Source organism: Myxocyprinus asiaticus, chromosome 8 (genome assembly GCF_019703515.2).
Source record: "Myxocyprinus asiaticus isolate MX2 ecotype Aquarium Trade chromosome 8, UBuf_Myxa_2, whole genome shotgun sequence".
NCBI lineage: Eukaryota > Metazoa > Chordata > Actinopteri > Cypriniformes > Catostomidae > Myxocyprinus > Myxocyprinus asiaticus.
Window position 1 is genome coordinate 49,004,490 of NC_059351.1, and position 15,996 is coordinate 49,020,485.

Sequence of the window (15,996 nt, forward strand, 5' to 3'; positions counted from 1 at the left end):
GATTTAAAATATGTTCTTTGATCGTAATCTTGACCAACCGTTTTTGAGATTTTGATCTTTCCCCATTCAAGTAGATAGGAGCTGCACTATCATGACTGGAAATAGCCCTCCGAGTGCGTTCCAAAGATGGCCGTCGAGTGGACTGACTTGAGTCGAATGGACTGACTTGAGTCTTGCTTGAGTTCACTCGGCTCTTAGAAAAGGCTACAGAATCAGATGGAAACATTTTAAGGTGTTTATTAGAGAGTTGCAACAATATTTTGAAACGCTCTCAGTATCGGAAAATACTAAGGCGAGGAAAACGCTAACTTGTTGTGCCTTTTTCAGGATTCCCCTGTAAAATTATTACTTTATATTTATGTATTTGTTTAGTTATTTATTTATTTATCCATTTGCTTACTTGGTTTTCTGTTATCTGTTTTATTATTATTATTATTATTATTTTTATATTTTTGTTTATTTATACATCACTTTATTTGGATTATAATTGCATTTTCTTTCCCCTGGCTATCATCTATGTAATTTATTATATTTCTTGATGTTATGTTGTATTGTTCTTACATTTGTTCTATAATTGATTAATAAAAAAATATTTATTTATTTATTTATTTATTTTTTAAAAATCAGATGGAAACTGATGGAACAATCTTTTAACTTTCCCCCCACTCCCATGCACAGTTCCTTTTGATGGATTAAATTATTTATAGAATAATATTTATTCATATGATGAAAAGGTCGGAAAGTAAACTATCTTAAAAATCTAAACATTATCTTACATAATTGCTAAAATAATGTATAACTAGAATAATGGAGAAAAAAAGTTAAGTTGTTATTTTTTTTAAAATCATTTTAAAACTGTATTATATGTATTTATTTTTGTCTTCTGATATACCTCTTAGTGAACTTTGTAACCGCCCCCCCAATCCTCCTCTCTTGACTTTTGCGGCACATCGCGCGGATCGATCTTCCTGTGTTCGTGCATTTGCCTTCACTGTTTACGCCTCTTCAACACACAGAACCGGTAAGTTTGTATTTACACTTATACAGAGGTTCTGTACCATTATGCACATGCCAAAATGCCTGTAAAATAATTTTGCTGATTAAAAACGAACAAAAGACCGTGCGCGTGGAAAACGCCGAGCGCTGCTTAGTGGTTCTGGCCGTTTGCAGGGCAATATTTCAACAATAACATGTAATATCCTCGTGCATTTCACTTTATTACTTTGGTGTGATTTAACTAAAGCTGCTTCTTATGGGGATTACGCAATATCAGTTTGATGTAATATCACCCTACCGTGCCGTTGCACGTTACTTGGTTTAGCTCGTGTGGCTAAGCGGCTAAATAACTCCAAATATAAAACAATGCGAATATTTACGATTGGAATATGCATGTGTGCATCGTAAGCATTCCACTCCTTCTGTATTTCCAGCCATTCGGAATCATATGCACCTGTCCCTTGCAAGTGTAGCAATATTTGCGTATATTAGTGAGTAAGCATACTTGTATTTTAACCGGGTCAAAGTCTCAGAGGGTCGTTGACCCATTTATGTATTTGGTGTGGCCTTAACACAATCTGTTTTTTGCAGAGATATTGTTACTGTGCGCTATCGAAGCTCACAGGGCCAATCGGAGGGCGTGGAGTCGACCTCTGAGCCAAGTGCCTGGACAAATGCTTGTAAAGTCCCCTAAATGTCAAGTTCACATGTTTATTTGTATAGCGCTTTTCACAACACGCATCGTTTCAAAGCAGCTTTCTGGAAAATCATGCTTTATGTTGGTTAATGGAGAAAAATAACCTTTGGAGTAACCAGGCTCACTGTGGGAGCCAGTTCCCCTCTGGCTAACATCATTAATATAATACCAATATTACTTAATTATGTGTAGTGCAAGTCATGGTTTACAATTAGTAAACTAAGTAAGTGTTAAGGGCTATTGTTTAAAACAAAGATTTTGTATCAACTGTAAGATTAATGATTAATGTCTTTGAAGTCCATCCTGAATTAACTGCAGAAGTTCACATAGATGCTTTGTTGGTTAGCTGATGAAGGTTTTTGTTGTTAATTAACATGTCCTGCGGTGTTATGTGCTATACTCTTTTTAAAACAGTTATAAACAGCATTTTATACTAATGGTAGATTCCTGATATTTTGGAATCGACTTTGATTGAATCGACAGAATCTAGACTCTTTTAGACTAATCTAGATTCCAGACTAATTTAATCGATTCTTAAGAGAAAAAAACATGAGGCAAAGTGACATATAATAACAACCAGTGCAATATAATGCATATTTCATGCAATTTATCATAGTATTTAATATTGGTAGTATGAATGACAAAACTTTAGGTCATGCCAATGAACGGAATCTATTCTTCTTAAGCTTTGGAGTCGACGTTCGATTCCCAACGCCTCGAAATCGAAGAATCGATTAATTTTGCGATTGACTCCCAGCCCTAGCATTTTTACCAAGAGAACGCAACAGTGCCCGCCCACTTTTTCAGCCACCTGGGTGCCGAAAGTATTTTTCCCATTATTTTCTTCCATAGACTTTACATGAAATCCTTCATAAGAGTTCTAACCCATGTACCAAACCAGCCAGCTCCGAGGTGAATCACAACATTATAAAAACATTTTTTATTTGAAAATCTGACAAAAAGACAAAGGTACAAGACTGTGTGCTTGCCATCTTTCACGGGTGCATTAACTACAATCCCATGAAGCATTGCGAATGATGTTATCGAATATAAAATGATGGAAATATATCTCAAATTGATTTTGTGCATCATTCACAGTGCATCATGGGAGTGGGTAGTTGCTTCCGGGCTTGTTGGGTTCACTTTCTTGGCCGCAGTTCTCTGATTGGTGGATCTTTTGGTGCATGATCATGGGTAGTGTTGTACAGTAGTTGTTCACCAGAAAATCTGCTATTAAATGATTTTCAAACAATTAAGTTGAAATAACATGGACTAATGGCTTCAACAGAAGAATATACAATCGATTTGCAACCTCAGAGCTCACGAAACATCTGTTTTCAAAGGTTGTAAGTTATCGATAAAAATGTATTAGTCTATGGAAAAAATGAAAGTGATTTTTACTAGGGATGCACCGATACCACTTTTTATCTACCAATCCGATTCCGATATCTGAAGTCTCAGTATCGTCCGATACCGATCCTGATCTGATACCAGTGTTGATTTTTTGGATGATCAGTTTACAATATCTTTACCTCATTGTGTGGAACTAATTGGGAGTACTCTGTAATATGTAAAGAAACACAAACTTCTAACTACACATTATTTCAATATAAATGAATAGCTTATTAAGACAAACTTTATTGTTAACTAGTCTACTAGATAATGTAGCAGAAATTCCAGTATAAGTGTTCAGTAGAAAAGAAGACGGTTTTCTTTGCAGATTTTTATTTCAACATTTATCTGGACTTTAAAGGATTCAGATCTCTTTTTTTTGTTCAATTTAGTTGTAAGATATCAATCCACTTTTCATTCGCACTGTTATTTTTTGGAACCCATTCAACTTGAATTTGTAAACAAATAATCATGCTAATAATAATGAATAAAAATGCATATTATAAGTGAACCGAACTATTGAGCATCTACATCTGAGATGCTGTTCATGAGTAGGGCTCAAATATTGCGCACCGCTGTGAAGGTTAAAAAAATCTGCGAGTGCATCACCTGGTTGCGCGTGAGTTTGTGTGTCAACAGAGCAGCACGCCATTCACTAACGTGCTGGTGCTGCACATACTATATATCTACTTATTAAACACAGCCTTTTGCCATTCACAGAGCTATCGCACGTCTTCAAGTGGCTTTGATTAAAATCCACGTGTCTTATGAACTACTTTAAAGGTGTTTTTATGGTTCTTTTATGTCATTTTTGGTACTTGACAGTAACAAACATGACTAACACACACAGGGCTGCAATAACTAATCGATAATTATCGTTAATGAAAATCATCGACAGCGAATTTCATTATCGATTAGTTGGATATGCAGCCATCATGGAGAAGCTCCGTCAGCACTTTACTGCCCAGTGAAAATATGTTGCATGATGAAACTCGTTTGAAAAATGACAGAGACAAATTGAAGCATAAAAACACAACCCAAGATGTCCAGCGCACAAGCACTTTTTAAACACTTCAGAAAAGATCATAGTAAGCATACAGTTCAATGTGGAGCGGTTGCTGCATCAGGTGCATTGACAGAGTGATTGTGCTGTTTGATGCACTTAAGAGTTGTTTCTCTCAGCACATGACTTACATTTTACTGCTATTTTCTGTTTTAAAATGTATACATGACTATATGGTTCTAAAAGTACAAAATTAATTTAAAATACTTAAAATGCATGTAATCAGTGACAGTGAACAAGCATATGTATCTAACATAATTATGTATGTTTCAGGTGGGCAAAAGTATTCATATTTCTATTCTGGTGTCACCATTGCCCTCTGCTGGGCTGATTTTTGTTTTTGTCCCATTCCATCTCTAATGGATCATTTTACTCTTTAATAAACAGTACTTTTTAAGTTTCACAAGTAATGAAAGGAATGGTTTTGCATATGTCCTGAAAGTAATAATAATAATAAAAATCAAACATAACTATTCAGGGTTTGTTCAAAGTTTTGTGAGAGTATAGAATCATTTAGTACAGTAAACCAAACCAAATCTTTACGCCCTTTATAATTTCTGTTTCTTAAAAAATAAAATTGTAATAAAATACAGGAAATTCCGTTATTTATCCAGTTAATCAAAGAAATAATCACAGATTAATCGATTATCAAAATAATCATTAGTTGCAGCCCTAATGTCAGATTTGGATCGGGCTCGTCGGACCAATACCCGATCCGTCTAAAAACGGCAGAATCGGAGCCGATACCAGTCCAGGTAACGGATCGGTGCATCCCTAATTTTTACTGTTGCAGTATATTCCTTTGAATTTATTCAGTTTTATTTCACATTTTAAATGAGACTATGTAATTTTGTACTTTTAAAACTCACAATTTTTAGGGGGCCTGGGTAGCTCAGCAAGTAAAGTCGCTGACTACCACACCTGGAGTCGCAAGCTTGAATCCAGGGCGTGCTGAGTGACTCCAGTCAGGCTTCCTAAGCATCCAAATTGGCACGGTTGCTAGGGTGGGTAGAGTTGCTTGGGTTAACCTCCTCGTGGTCGCTATAATGTGGTTCTTGCTTTCGGTGGGGCGCATGGTGAGTGTGCGTGGATACCGTGGAGAATAGCGTGAAGTCTCCACACACGCTAGGTCTCTGCGGTAACGTGCTCAACAAGCCACGTGATAAGATGCACGGATTGAAGTCTCAGACGCGGAGGCAACTGAGATTCATCCTCCGCCACCCGGATTGAGACGATTGTCACTATGCCACCACGAGGACTTGGAGCGCATTGGGAATTGGGCATTCCAAATTGGGGAGAAAATTAGATTTTTGAAAAATAAAAAAAAAACAACACTTTCTCATACCGCAGGACCATTTAAGATAAACTGTTAAATTTTAACCGAAAATCTTAATTTTGATTGATAAAAAAAAAGCCCATGGTGGACCTTATTGTGTGTAAACGTCCCACATAGTTTATTTGAACTTGGACATGACTTGGCTGAACGCCTGTGTTCAGACTCAACGGCTTCTTTGATTAAATTCTTGGAAGCCCATTGTTCAGAACAGCTGACTATCATGTGACCTGCATTGTGCAATCTGTTGCAAGCCTTTTGCATGCATTATACATGGATACCTTTCAGTTCAAAGCTAAAAAGCAACTTGTTTATTCTTTGTTAGATTACAAGAACAGATTTTCCTGAATGCAAGCTAAATTGTATAACCAATTAAACAAAATTAAATTGATTGTTTTTTTTTTGTGCAGTAATTATAGTGAAATATGATTCATTATTTCCATGTCGGCAGTAGCAACCAGTCCTCAACATGTCTGCTGGAAACGCTAAGATCGGACAGCCTGCCCCTCAGTTCAAGGCCACAGCTGTGGTAGATGGACAGTTTAAAGACATTCAGCTCTCTGATTACAGAGGTAAGCATCCAATAAACGCTTTTACACTTAAGTGTTTTGTAGTTTTGGGTAAAAATTGCCTTTAAATGTCATTTAAACGACTTTTAGGAACACTGGTTGTCTGTTTGTAGTTCAACTCTTTCCATTTTTATGCTTTTAGTCAGCCATAACCTGCTTTTAGTTTTTCTCTCTCATTGATCTTGTAGGGAAGTATGTCATTTTGTTCTTCTATCCACTTGACTTCACCTTCGTGTGTCCTACTGAGATCATCGCGTTCAGTGAACGGGCTGAAGAGTTCCGTAAAATCGGCTGTGAGGTCATTGCTGCCTCCACAGACTCTCATTTCAGCCATCTGGCATGGTGAGGATCCCTTTTGGCTGTTTCTCATATCTTCCGTATTAGGGCTGACTATATGTATATACTGTGCAACAGTACGAATGGGTCAACTGGTAGAGGTTCTGCTCTACCATTTGTACCACTTGTGTCCATGGAGTTCCAAGTAAAACGAGAAAGTAATCAAATGAATTCAGTATTCATACTGCACACTTGATATGAGGTGCCGAATTACGTACGTCATCCTGAATCAATTTGAACCATAGATTCTAAGATATTAGAGAGAGACTGTACGTTGGATTTGTCCAATAATTTTAACATGGTCTTGAATGTTAACGTATTTCTCAGTGGGATTACTGTGGCTTCATGTAGTTAGTGGTTATGTAACGTGTTTTTTTACCCTGCCTGTCTTTGATAATGCTGTTGAAGAGGCACTGATAAAGGAAGGGTGTAGCAGTTTATTGGTTCTAGAAACTACCACTCTTGCTGTAGTCATACTGGCTACATAATTAGAGAAAGCATTCTTCTTTACATTAACAGTTGTTAAAAGAAACTGAGCTAAGACTTTTGAGCTAAATGTTTTGTAAAATTTCTTAAACTATGCAGCTTTGGTATAACTAAAGGTGCAAACAGTAAATTTTTCCTCATTAAAAGAGTTTTACTCCTAAAGAAATGAATTTTAATTTTGAAATGTATGTATTAAATTATGACCGCTCACATGAGATGAGGACTCCAGTCATATCAGTAACCTTATAAAAGCTGTTTTATACTACATGGAGAGGGTCCACTCATGGCGGCGGCCATATTAGAATCACATAACCAGCTGAATACTACTCGCTTCATCCTCGCTCAGAAACCACTCTGTTATTGGACACTTTCACTCATGGATTAAATTAATAATGGCTCACGGTGAATTGTGAATTTCTACAATGGCATTTGTAAGTGTGTATGAATGATGCTGCATCCACACCGCTAGGTGTCCGTGTAAAACCCAAAGTAAACTTTGGTCAGTTGTGAATGCGTGATGCAAATTTTGTCATCAGTAGAGTGCTCGAGCACTGAATGCATACGGCCCTATTTTTCTAACCATGCATACTCTGAATGTGCAGTATGGACTTATTTGCACTAATTAGTGGGTCCACAAGGTGGCAACACTCACAGTTGACCTGTTGCTTTCACAAAGAATTGCTAGAAGATGATGCAATCACTGTTAAACAAGAGATAGTGAAAATGACAACAGTGGATGTGCATGTAAAAAAAAAAAAAATGTGTAAGGAGGTCAGGAGATATCTGCATTTCTATAACTCGAGTCTGAAGGACTATAAAGACATCTTTTGGTGTCTAAACTCCTGAGGAGAAATAGTCTAGTATCTCATGCATGCGCCAACCACCTGTGGATGCGCACACAGTCAAATGAAGTATATTTTGAAAAGACGGTTGGCATTCACATCAGAACTGAAGTATATTTTGGACTTGAAAATTTACTGAGGACACTTTTAACTAAAAAAACTGAGTAAACTGTGTCAGTTGTAAAGTTTGGAGCGTTTCTTATTCATAGTTCTGATTCTAAATTCTGATTGGATGAGCCACATTACTCCACGTATTATGTAAAGCAGTCTTGCCCACTGATAGCTGCTTGGATATATCGTGGTATTAGAGGCAAAGCAAAATCTTTACTGGTCAACACATTTCTACTGTCACACAATATGTACCTTCATAAACTCATCTCCGTATCTGTCAACATTACATGTTATGTAACAAAGCATTTGTTTCCTGTAGCTATTGTTAAAAATGTTAATCATTGTTAAAGAGCTCTGCAGCGACCACCCACTTCCATCGAGTCTGTTTCCTTTACACTTTCAAGCTACTTATAGACACCATTTACTCCTGGTATTAAGATGCGTCTCGGGTGATCCGATCACATGTGGTCAAGTGAGACACATCTCTGTTTAAACCTTTTTGCTTAAATGCGTCTCCTGTGACCGGCTGTGATTGGATTTGGAGGGGAGGGATTCATGATGACATGCATCAATCACAGTGTGTTACTGCCTGACATTAAAGCGCAACAAAGTCAGAAAAGACAAAGAAAGTGCAAAAAAATGGTGCACCATTTCTCCCGTATGCAAAACCGCATGCAAAAACGCAACATTTCGAGCAGAATAGTCTGTTATTTTAGTGGAGTACCTGTGTTAGTTGAGCTGCAGATGTCCGTGCTTCTCATAAGAGTCCCTACATGTTGATATCAGACACACTGAAGAAGATTTGTGAAGTTCTCGTCCTTGCGTATATATCCGCTTTTTAAATTTTTCAGATCGGACAATTATTTCCTTTTAAAGCCGCTCTAACCGGCAAAGTTTAAACTCTTGTTTTTGTGCAGCAGTTGATTGACAGGTGAGGGGTGGCGCTTCGCTGTTGATGCGACACATTCGACACGGATTAGTGTTTACACCTCAAATGTGATGTGGTTACATGCATTTTTGACCACATTCATATGTGTTTTTTGTTTTTCGAGCACAAAACGTTTTAGACACCGTTTAGACCTGTGTTTAGCGCTGACCACATGTAATTGGATCACCAAAAACGCATCTTCATACCAGGTGTAAACGGGGTCATCATTACACTTTGCTTGCTCCTGATAGGATCAACACACCCAGGAAACAGGGTGGGCTGGGCTCAATGAACATCCCATTGGTGGCTGACCTGACTCAGACCATCTCCCATGACTACGGCGTTTTGAAAGAGGACGAGGGTATTGCCTACAGGTCTGTGATGTCATCGTAACGTTTGTGCTGATTCAGTTAAACTACCACCATTTGTCACCTCTACCTTGCAGTGCACGATAACAGCAGGTGATAGTGATCAAGTGTACTTGATAAAGGCCACGTGTACTGCAAAGTGGGCATAGTACAGTAAAGACAAATTTTATTGCCATGCAAACTAGATTTTCTCTCTCTCTTGTCTTGTTCCCACAGAGGTCTGTTTGTGATTGACGATAAAGGCATCTTGAGGCAGATCACCATCAACGACCTGCCCGTGGGTCGCTCTGTCGATGAGACACTGAGGCTGGTGCAGGCCTTCCAGCACACTGACAAATATGGAGAAGGTGAGTGAGCAGGGCCGTACACTGTACAAACTGATCGTTTTGTCAGCGCGGGGGCATCAGAAGTTTCTGGCGGGGACTCCAGGGAAATCTAGGGGGGCAATGGCCCTCATAGTCCGCCCTTAGAGCCACCGCTGCTCTTTTTAAACACCCTGAAACGTGCTGTAATGCCCAGAGATGCTGTTCTGTGACAATAAATGGGCCTAAATACAAATGTAAATGGAGTCAAAAACATGACCCGATCACTCAAACAACTTCTGGAGGTCAAATACATTCATGACCAATAGTGTGGTAAACTTTTTGTGCTTTATCAACATGCAGTAACACACTAAGTTAGTGATGTACATTAACAGCGACTTGAGTCATTACAAAGGGGAACTTGTTTACAGTTATTACATTTTTGGCTTTTGTATCTTACTGTATGCAGAAAATCACAATTTTCACTCTGCTTCTCGAAAGTTCAAAATAACATGTCTGTCTGTTCTGTGTAGTTTGTCCTGCTGGATGGAAACCAGGAAGTGACACTATTGTTCCTGACGTGCAGAAGAGCAAGGAGTTCTTCTCCAAGCAGTAACAGTCCTGCCGTATTTGCCCAGATTTGACTCCCGTTCAGTGGAGTGTCAGAGCACTTGCCTTTACCCTGAGAGTTTTAGAAAAGCTGTCTTAGCCAACGTAACAAACCTTTTGCAGTTTAAATGCACTTGTTAGATTTCTGACCCTGTGTAACATTTCCTTTGCAATGCTGTTCCTGTCAGCAACCCCCATGCACTGAAATTTCTGATGTTTTTCAATGCTTATGAGATAAATTGGTATTATTTAGTACACGGTGCAAAATTGAAGTCAGTCTGATTTTATTTAAAGCTGTTAAACATTCTGGTCATTTTCAGTATGTTTCAGTATGTCAAATAAACAGGACGTTATTGCATTACATTGGAATCTAATTATTTTACCAGTAGAAATTCTCTCTTGTTAAATTCAAGATCTTGTAATATTACAAAAAGTGTGTGATTGGTGCCAAACGCAGTTGCAGAAATTGCACACTTCGATTTGTTTCGTATAAAACTGTTTTCACATCTGATCAGTAGATGGCAGTATTTCATTGAATTTTGGTGAAACGTTCAAAGGTCAGGAGTAAATGTCATGACTACATTTGATTGATTCTGTTTTTTTGTGTTTTTTTTTTTTAAATACATTTTAGATCCCAACACCAGCATGCACACAGACAGAATTCATAATGTTCTAATTGTTCATTGATATTGATGCAGTGAATCCAAGTCAATGTGGAGTTTTGCTGCTTTTCACTTTCTAAATTATGCTGCATAATGCATTACAACTAGGGTAGGTTGTTACAGTGGAATCCCTTGTGTACAACATAAATTCTTGATGTCTTTTATGCAATCATTGATTTTAAAATGACTTGTTATTTGGAGTAGATACATGAATGTATTTTTTTGTGTTTGAATCTGAGACCCAAGATCAGGAACATGAGTTATTTGTTCAACAAAACGCGTAACAATTACGCCCAGTCTCCCTATTAATAGATCTGATGGGTGATAACTACATCTTGAATGACTTCCTAGCAAACACAGAACATTTCCCTTATGTTAGTGTATGGTTGCCATTTTATTATTTTTTTGGGAACCAATTCCTAACATTCTAGAAATTTTCTTTTTAGGTCATATATATATATATATATTCACTGACGGCCAAATGTTTGGAATAATGTACAGATTTTGCTCTCATGGAAATAAATTGGTACTTTTATTCACCAAAGTGGCATTCAACTGATCACAATGTATAGTCAGGACATTAATAACGTGAAAAATTACTATTACAATTTGAAAAAAATGTTCAGAGCTTCTTAAACTACTTCAAAGAGTTCTCATCAAAAAATCCTCCATGTGCAGCAATGACAGCTTTGCAGATCCTTGTTATTCTAGCTGTTAGTTTGTGCAGATACTCAGGTGACATTTCACCCCACACTTCCTGTAGCACTTGCCATAGATGTGACTGTCTTGTCGGGCACTTCTCACACACCTTACAGTCTAGCTGATCCCACAAAAGCTCAATGGGGTTAAGATCCACAACACTCTTTTCCAATTATCTGTTGTCCAATGTCTGTGTTTCTTTGCCCACTCTAACCTTTTCTTTTTGATTTTCTGTTTCAAAAGTGGCTTTTTCTTTGCAATTCTTCCCATAAGGCCTGCACCCCTGAGTCTTCTCTTTACTGTTGTACATGAAACTGGTGTTGAGCGGGTAGAATTCAATGAAGCTGTCAGCTGAGGACATGTGAGGCGTCTATTTCTCAAACTAGAGACTCTGATGTACTTATCCTCTTGTTTAGTTGCACATCTGGCCTCTTTCTGTCCTTGTTAGAGCCAGTTGTCCTTTGTCTTTGAAGACTCTAGTGTACACCTTTGTATGAAATCTTCTGCCTTCATTCCTCAAAACAATGATTGACTGATGAGTTTCTAGAGAAAGCCATTTCTTTTTTGCCATTTTTGACCTAATATTGACCTTAAGACATGCCAGTCTATTGCATACTGTGGCAACTCAAAAACAAACACAAAGACAATGTTAAGCTTCATTTAATGAACCAAATAGCTTTCAACTGTGTTTGATATAATGACAAGTAATTTTCTAGTACCAAATGATCAATTTAGCATGATTACTCAAGGATAAGGTGTTGGAGTGATGGCTGCTGTCTAGATTTGATCAAAAATGACTTTTTTCAAATAGTGATGGTGCTGCTTTTACATCAGTAATGTCCTGACTATATTTTATGATCAGTTGAATGCCACTTTGGTGAATTAAAGTACCAATATCCTTCCAAAACAGCAAAATCTGTACATTATTCCAAACTTTTGGCTGCCAGTGTGTGTGAGTGTGTATATATATATATATATATATATATATATATATATATATATATATATATATATTATGAAAATCCCAGGAGATCAGCAGTTACAGAAATACTCAAACCAGCTCGTCTGGCATCAACAATCATGCCACTGTCTAAATCACTGAGATCATTTTTTTTTTTTTTTCATTCTGATGGTTGATGTGAACATTACCTGAAGCTCCTGACCCATATCTGCATGCCACACGATTGGCTAATTAGATAATTGCAGGAATAAGTAGGAGTACAGGTGTACCAAATAAAGTGGTCTGTGTGTGTGTGTGTGTGTGTGTGTGTGTGTGTGTGTATATATATATATATATATATATATATATATATATATATATATAAACATAAACTATTCCCAGAACGTTCTGGGATCCAGAAATTGTTAGTTGGGTCGAACAAAGCGGAAGCTGTAGCCTGACTAACAATATTCACACAATGTTTAAAAGGTATTGACAATTGTATAAATCGAAATGAAATTTGGCACTTTGTGAGAGAATATCAGATAGGCCGTTTCAAAACATAGATGAAAACTCTTATTTTTATGTGAGTCTGTGGACAGTTCAACAAATCTCCTGGTAATGTTTTCCGCAAATCATTAGAAAGAGTCCCTAGATTTCCCTACAGGCCCTTCTCATTTATTTACTCCGATCTATTTTTGTGCTGGCGACAGCTAAATTTTTTTTGCAAACTACCCGGAAAATGCCCGCGTTCATGTTTTTATCTGAAGTTTTCTTTTCGCCGAAACTGTTTTGGGAACTCAACTGGTTTCTGCTCGCGGGGAAAATCCCCAGTTGCTAAATTTTCACTCATTCACACGCGCCTCATTCATTCGAACTTCAGACTTCAAAGCGCGCAAAACTTCCTGATCGGTAGCGTGGGCGGGGGTTCCCGCAAGCGTACCCTCAGTGACGTACGTGCCCAAAACAGCCCATATATGGTCTTTGCGTCAGCAGGAAAAAGAACCAACGTGGGCACGTCTTCAACGTCAAGCGGCTCCTTGATTTTAAAGTTGGTGGAAGCTAGCGAACTTCTGTAAACACTTAGGAAATTAAAGCTGCTGTAACTCTGGTAGCACATGTACGTCACCCATACGTCTATTGAACGTGTGTGTTTACATCTAGAAGATATATATTTTAGGGTGTTTGCAATATGTCAACAAGACATTCAGCATATGTCTTCGCTACGTATATGATTTAAGATGTTTAGAAATCTGATGTTTAATAGAATGCAATGTTTTTCATACGAAACACTCTTAGACATCTTGGAGACGTACGTATGCTAATCTGGGAAGCGATTTGAACAGTTCTAGACATTAACGTAGGTTGTAAAAAATAATAATGAATAAATTCCGCTTACAGCACCGTTAAAGGTTACTTTTCTGTCTTTGCATACAATGAACAACCCAAACAGTGATGTTCTTTTCAACACTTTTACTTAAATATAAAAAAAATATATATATAAACAAACAAAGAAACAAACAGAAAGTACATTTAAAGGTCTGGATCAACCTGACTCACAATGCAAATAACTTACTGGAATGTTCTCATTGGATAGCACTTAAAAACAAAAACAAAAAGTTACTAAATGTTCACTTAAAAGGTATTTCCCGCGCGTTCATAATAGTCCACATATGCTTTCAAATGCGCAGGAAGTACCTTATCAGATTTAAACGCCAAATGCACTATAGTTTTCTACAAGAAAACACATTAGAAATATACAACTTTTCGTACTCAGTGCCGTAATATCATTTGTAATAAAAACATCACAAACATCATGATCTGCTCTTCCAGTGTTTCCCCTTTATCAGTGTCCGTGTCATTTCAAGTCATTTTAAAACGACTTGATCTTCGGCGTCAGCATGAGCTGGCACCCGCTGCTCACATGGGTCATGACCTTCTGCTTGAGCTGGGCCACTTGCTCCCTCAGCAGGGAAGCGGTGCTGGACAGTCCGGCGTTATCCGTCTTGAGGACTTTCACTTTGTCCTCCAGCCGGGAGATGCGCTCCAGCTTCCGCCGCCGGCACTTCGTGGCCGCCAGCCGGTTCCTGAGCCGCTTGCGCTCCGCTTTGACGCGCTCCTGGTCCTCCATGTCGATGGGAGACATTGGAGGAGAGCCGTCGCTGCTCTGCAGGTCAGGAACGGTCTGTGGCTCCTCTTTGAGCGAAACGAGTCGCTGTGGATGCAGCCCAGCGTCGGGCAGCGAGTGCTGGAAAGGGTGAGGATGCGTCGAGGCTTGGTGGTGGTGATGGTACTGCTGGTGGTGGTGGTGGTGAGGCAGATAGCTGATGGTGGCTGTCGGGTAGTTAGTTGCAGGTGTGAGGTTAGTGTTGGGATTGCAGCTGTTTAGGGTGGTGTACACCGGGCTCTGCGGCTGCAGGGAGGAGCCAAAGACGGAGGAAGCCGCCGAGCAGGACGACACGCCGCCGGCTCCGATGGACACGTTCGGCGGGGGCATCTGGTTCATTTGGTGGAGCTCGTCCAGCGCTTTCACGAAGCCGTCTGCGAAACCCTCCTGCTCCTCTGTGATGCCCCGGGCGTACAGATACTGCCCCGGCGTGGGAGATGTGATGATACCGTTACCGTTCTGGATAATGAGTCTCTCCAGTTCCGGAGAGGCGAGTTTCAGCGAGCCCACGTCTCCGTTCGCAGCCGCGTAGAAGTCGCTTTCGGTGCGGAGGGACTTGAGGTTCCGGTAGGGTTCGGCGAAGCCCACGCTCATGTTCTGCTTTAGAAGCTTGTAGTCGTGCAGGGCAGCGTCTGGGTGACCATAAGAAAGAAACGAGTCGTCATGATAAAACGGTTGCTCCATTTTTGTGGACATTTGCATGTATAGACAAGCCTACCAGAGGCTGTGGATAGCAATTACGTTGGGTGTTTCAGTTGACTGTACACCTTTAATGTCCGTTAATTTCGAAAGCTCCGTAATATAAGGCTACATGAAGCAAAAAAGATGTCAAAGAGAAAGAAACTTCCAAAAAAAGTTTACTGTACCAAGTCGATAGATGTTTTCCTTCCAAAAAGTGCGTTCTCTCTGTTCCTGGGAAATTATTTACAAACACACTTCAAGAAGCACCGGTTCAAGTCGTTCATGGAGTCTTCTGTCTCTTGGAGCGCTTAGTATTATGCGTGTGGATAGTCTCGAGGTTATTTTATACTTAGAGTTTCGGGGGCGTGGTTAAGAGAACTACGGCCGCTGATTGGACAAGACTTCGTTCCGCCCCTCGAGCTGTCAGATGGGCGAAGACGTTGTTGCCAGGAACCGCTGAGATTGAAAACAAGGCTGGAGGCGAGAGTGCAAAAAGTGGCCGCAACAGTTACACGGGCACTTTTTAGAAAAATTTCCTAAGAAAACAAAAGAAGCCATTGTGGTCAAGGGACTTGAGAGAAACACGAAAACAGCTCGAAGAGGATGTTTATGCGTTAAATCAGGTGGCACATCTGGCGACTTAAGTAAATATACACTGTAAAAAGATGAATCTGTGCAATTGTTACCTCAGTTAATTATTTCTACCTGATCTGGGGCGGGTAGTTTTGATGTTGTGGTTGATCGGTGTCTAGCACCAACAATCATCCATGCGATTATCTAATCAGCCAATCGTGTGGCTGCAGTGCATTAAATCA

At 39.1% G+C, this 15,996-nt stretch overlaps 2 protein-coding genes across 4 annotated transcripts; one reads left to right on the top strand and one right to left on the bottom strand.

Moving 5' to 3' along the window:
• The first annotated feature begins 893 nt into the window (after positions 1-893).
• On the top strand, positions 894-10,393 carry LOC127445044 (peroxiredoxin-1-like). Of its 2 annotated transcripts, none has more exons than XM_051704779.1 (6): positions 894-1,021; positions 5,936-6,053; positions 6,239-6,392; positions 9,005-9,127; positions 9,338-9,468; positions 9,957-10,393. In XM_051704779.1, the coding sequence occupies exons 2-6, from the start codon at positions 5,951-5,953 to the stop codon at positions 10,037-10,039; spliced, it is 594 nt and encodes a 197-aa protein (XP_051560739.1). In that variant the 5' UTR covers positions 894-1,021; positions 5,936-5,950; the 3' UTR covers positions 10,040-10,393. The 2 variants fall into 2 exon arrangements, with proteins under 2 accessions (XP_051560739.1, XP_051560738.1); XM_051704778.1 differs by having other exon boundaries at positions 900-1,021; positions 5,933-6,053.
• Positions 10,394-13,791: 3,398 nt separating this feature from the next.
• Positions 13,792-15,507, bottom strand: junba (JunB proto-oncogene, AP-1 transcription factor subunit a). 2 transcript variants are annotated; one of them, XM_051704768.1, is made up of 2 exons: positions 15,367-15,507; positions 13,792-15,132 (listed from the first exon to the last, which is right to left on the bottom strand). In XM_051704768.1, the coding sequence occupies exon 2, from the start codon at positions 15,092-15,094 to the stop codon at positions 14,207-14,209; it is 888 nt and encodes a 295-aa protein (XP_051560728.1). In that variant the 5' UTR covers positions 15,095-15,132; positions 15,367-15,507; the 3' UTR covers positions 13,792-14,206. The 2 variants fall into 2 exon arrangements, with proteins under 2 accessions (XP_051560728.1, XP_051560727.1); XM_051704767.1 differs by having other exon boundaries at positions 13,792-15,505.
• Positions 15,508-15,996: the final 489 nt, after the last annotated feature.

Excerpts from the sequence above, each read along its gene's own strand:
- junba (XM_051704767.1), bottom strand. The coding sequence starts at position 15,202 with ATGCAAATGTCCACAAAAATGGAGCAACCGTTTTATCATGACGACTCG.
- LOC127445044 (XM_051704779.1), top strand. The coding sequence starts at position 5,951 with ATGTCTGCTGGAAACGCTAAGATCGGACAGCCTGCCCCTCAGTTCAAG. Across the intron at positions 6,054-6,238 it reads TCAGCTCTCTGATTACAGAG|GGAAGTATGTCATTTTGTTC; the intron begins GTAAGCATCCAA and ends TTGATCTTGTAG. Across the intron at positions 9,469-9,956 it reads CACTGACAAATATGGAGAAG|TTTGTCCTGCTGGATGGAAA; the intron begins GTGAGTGAGCAG and ends TGTTCTGTGTAG.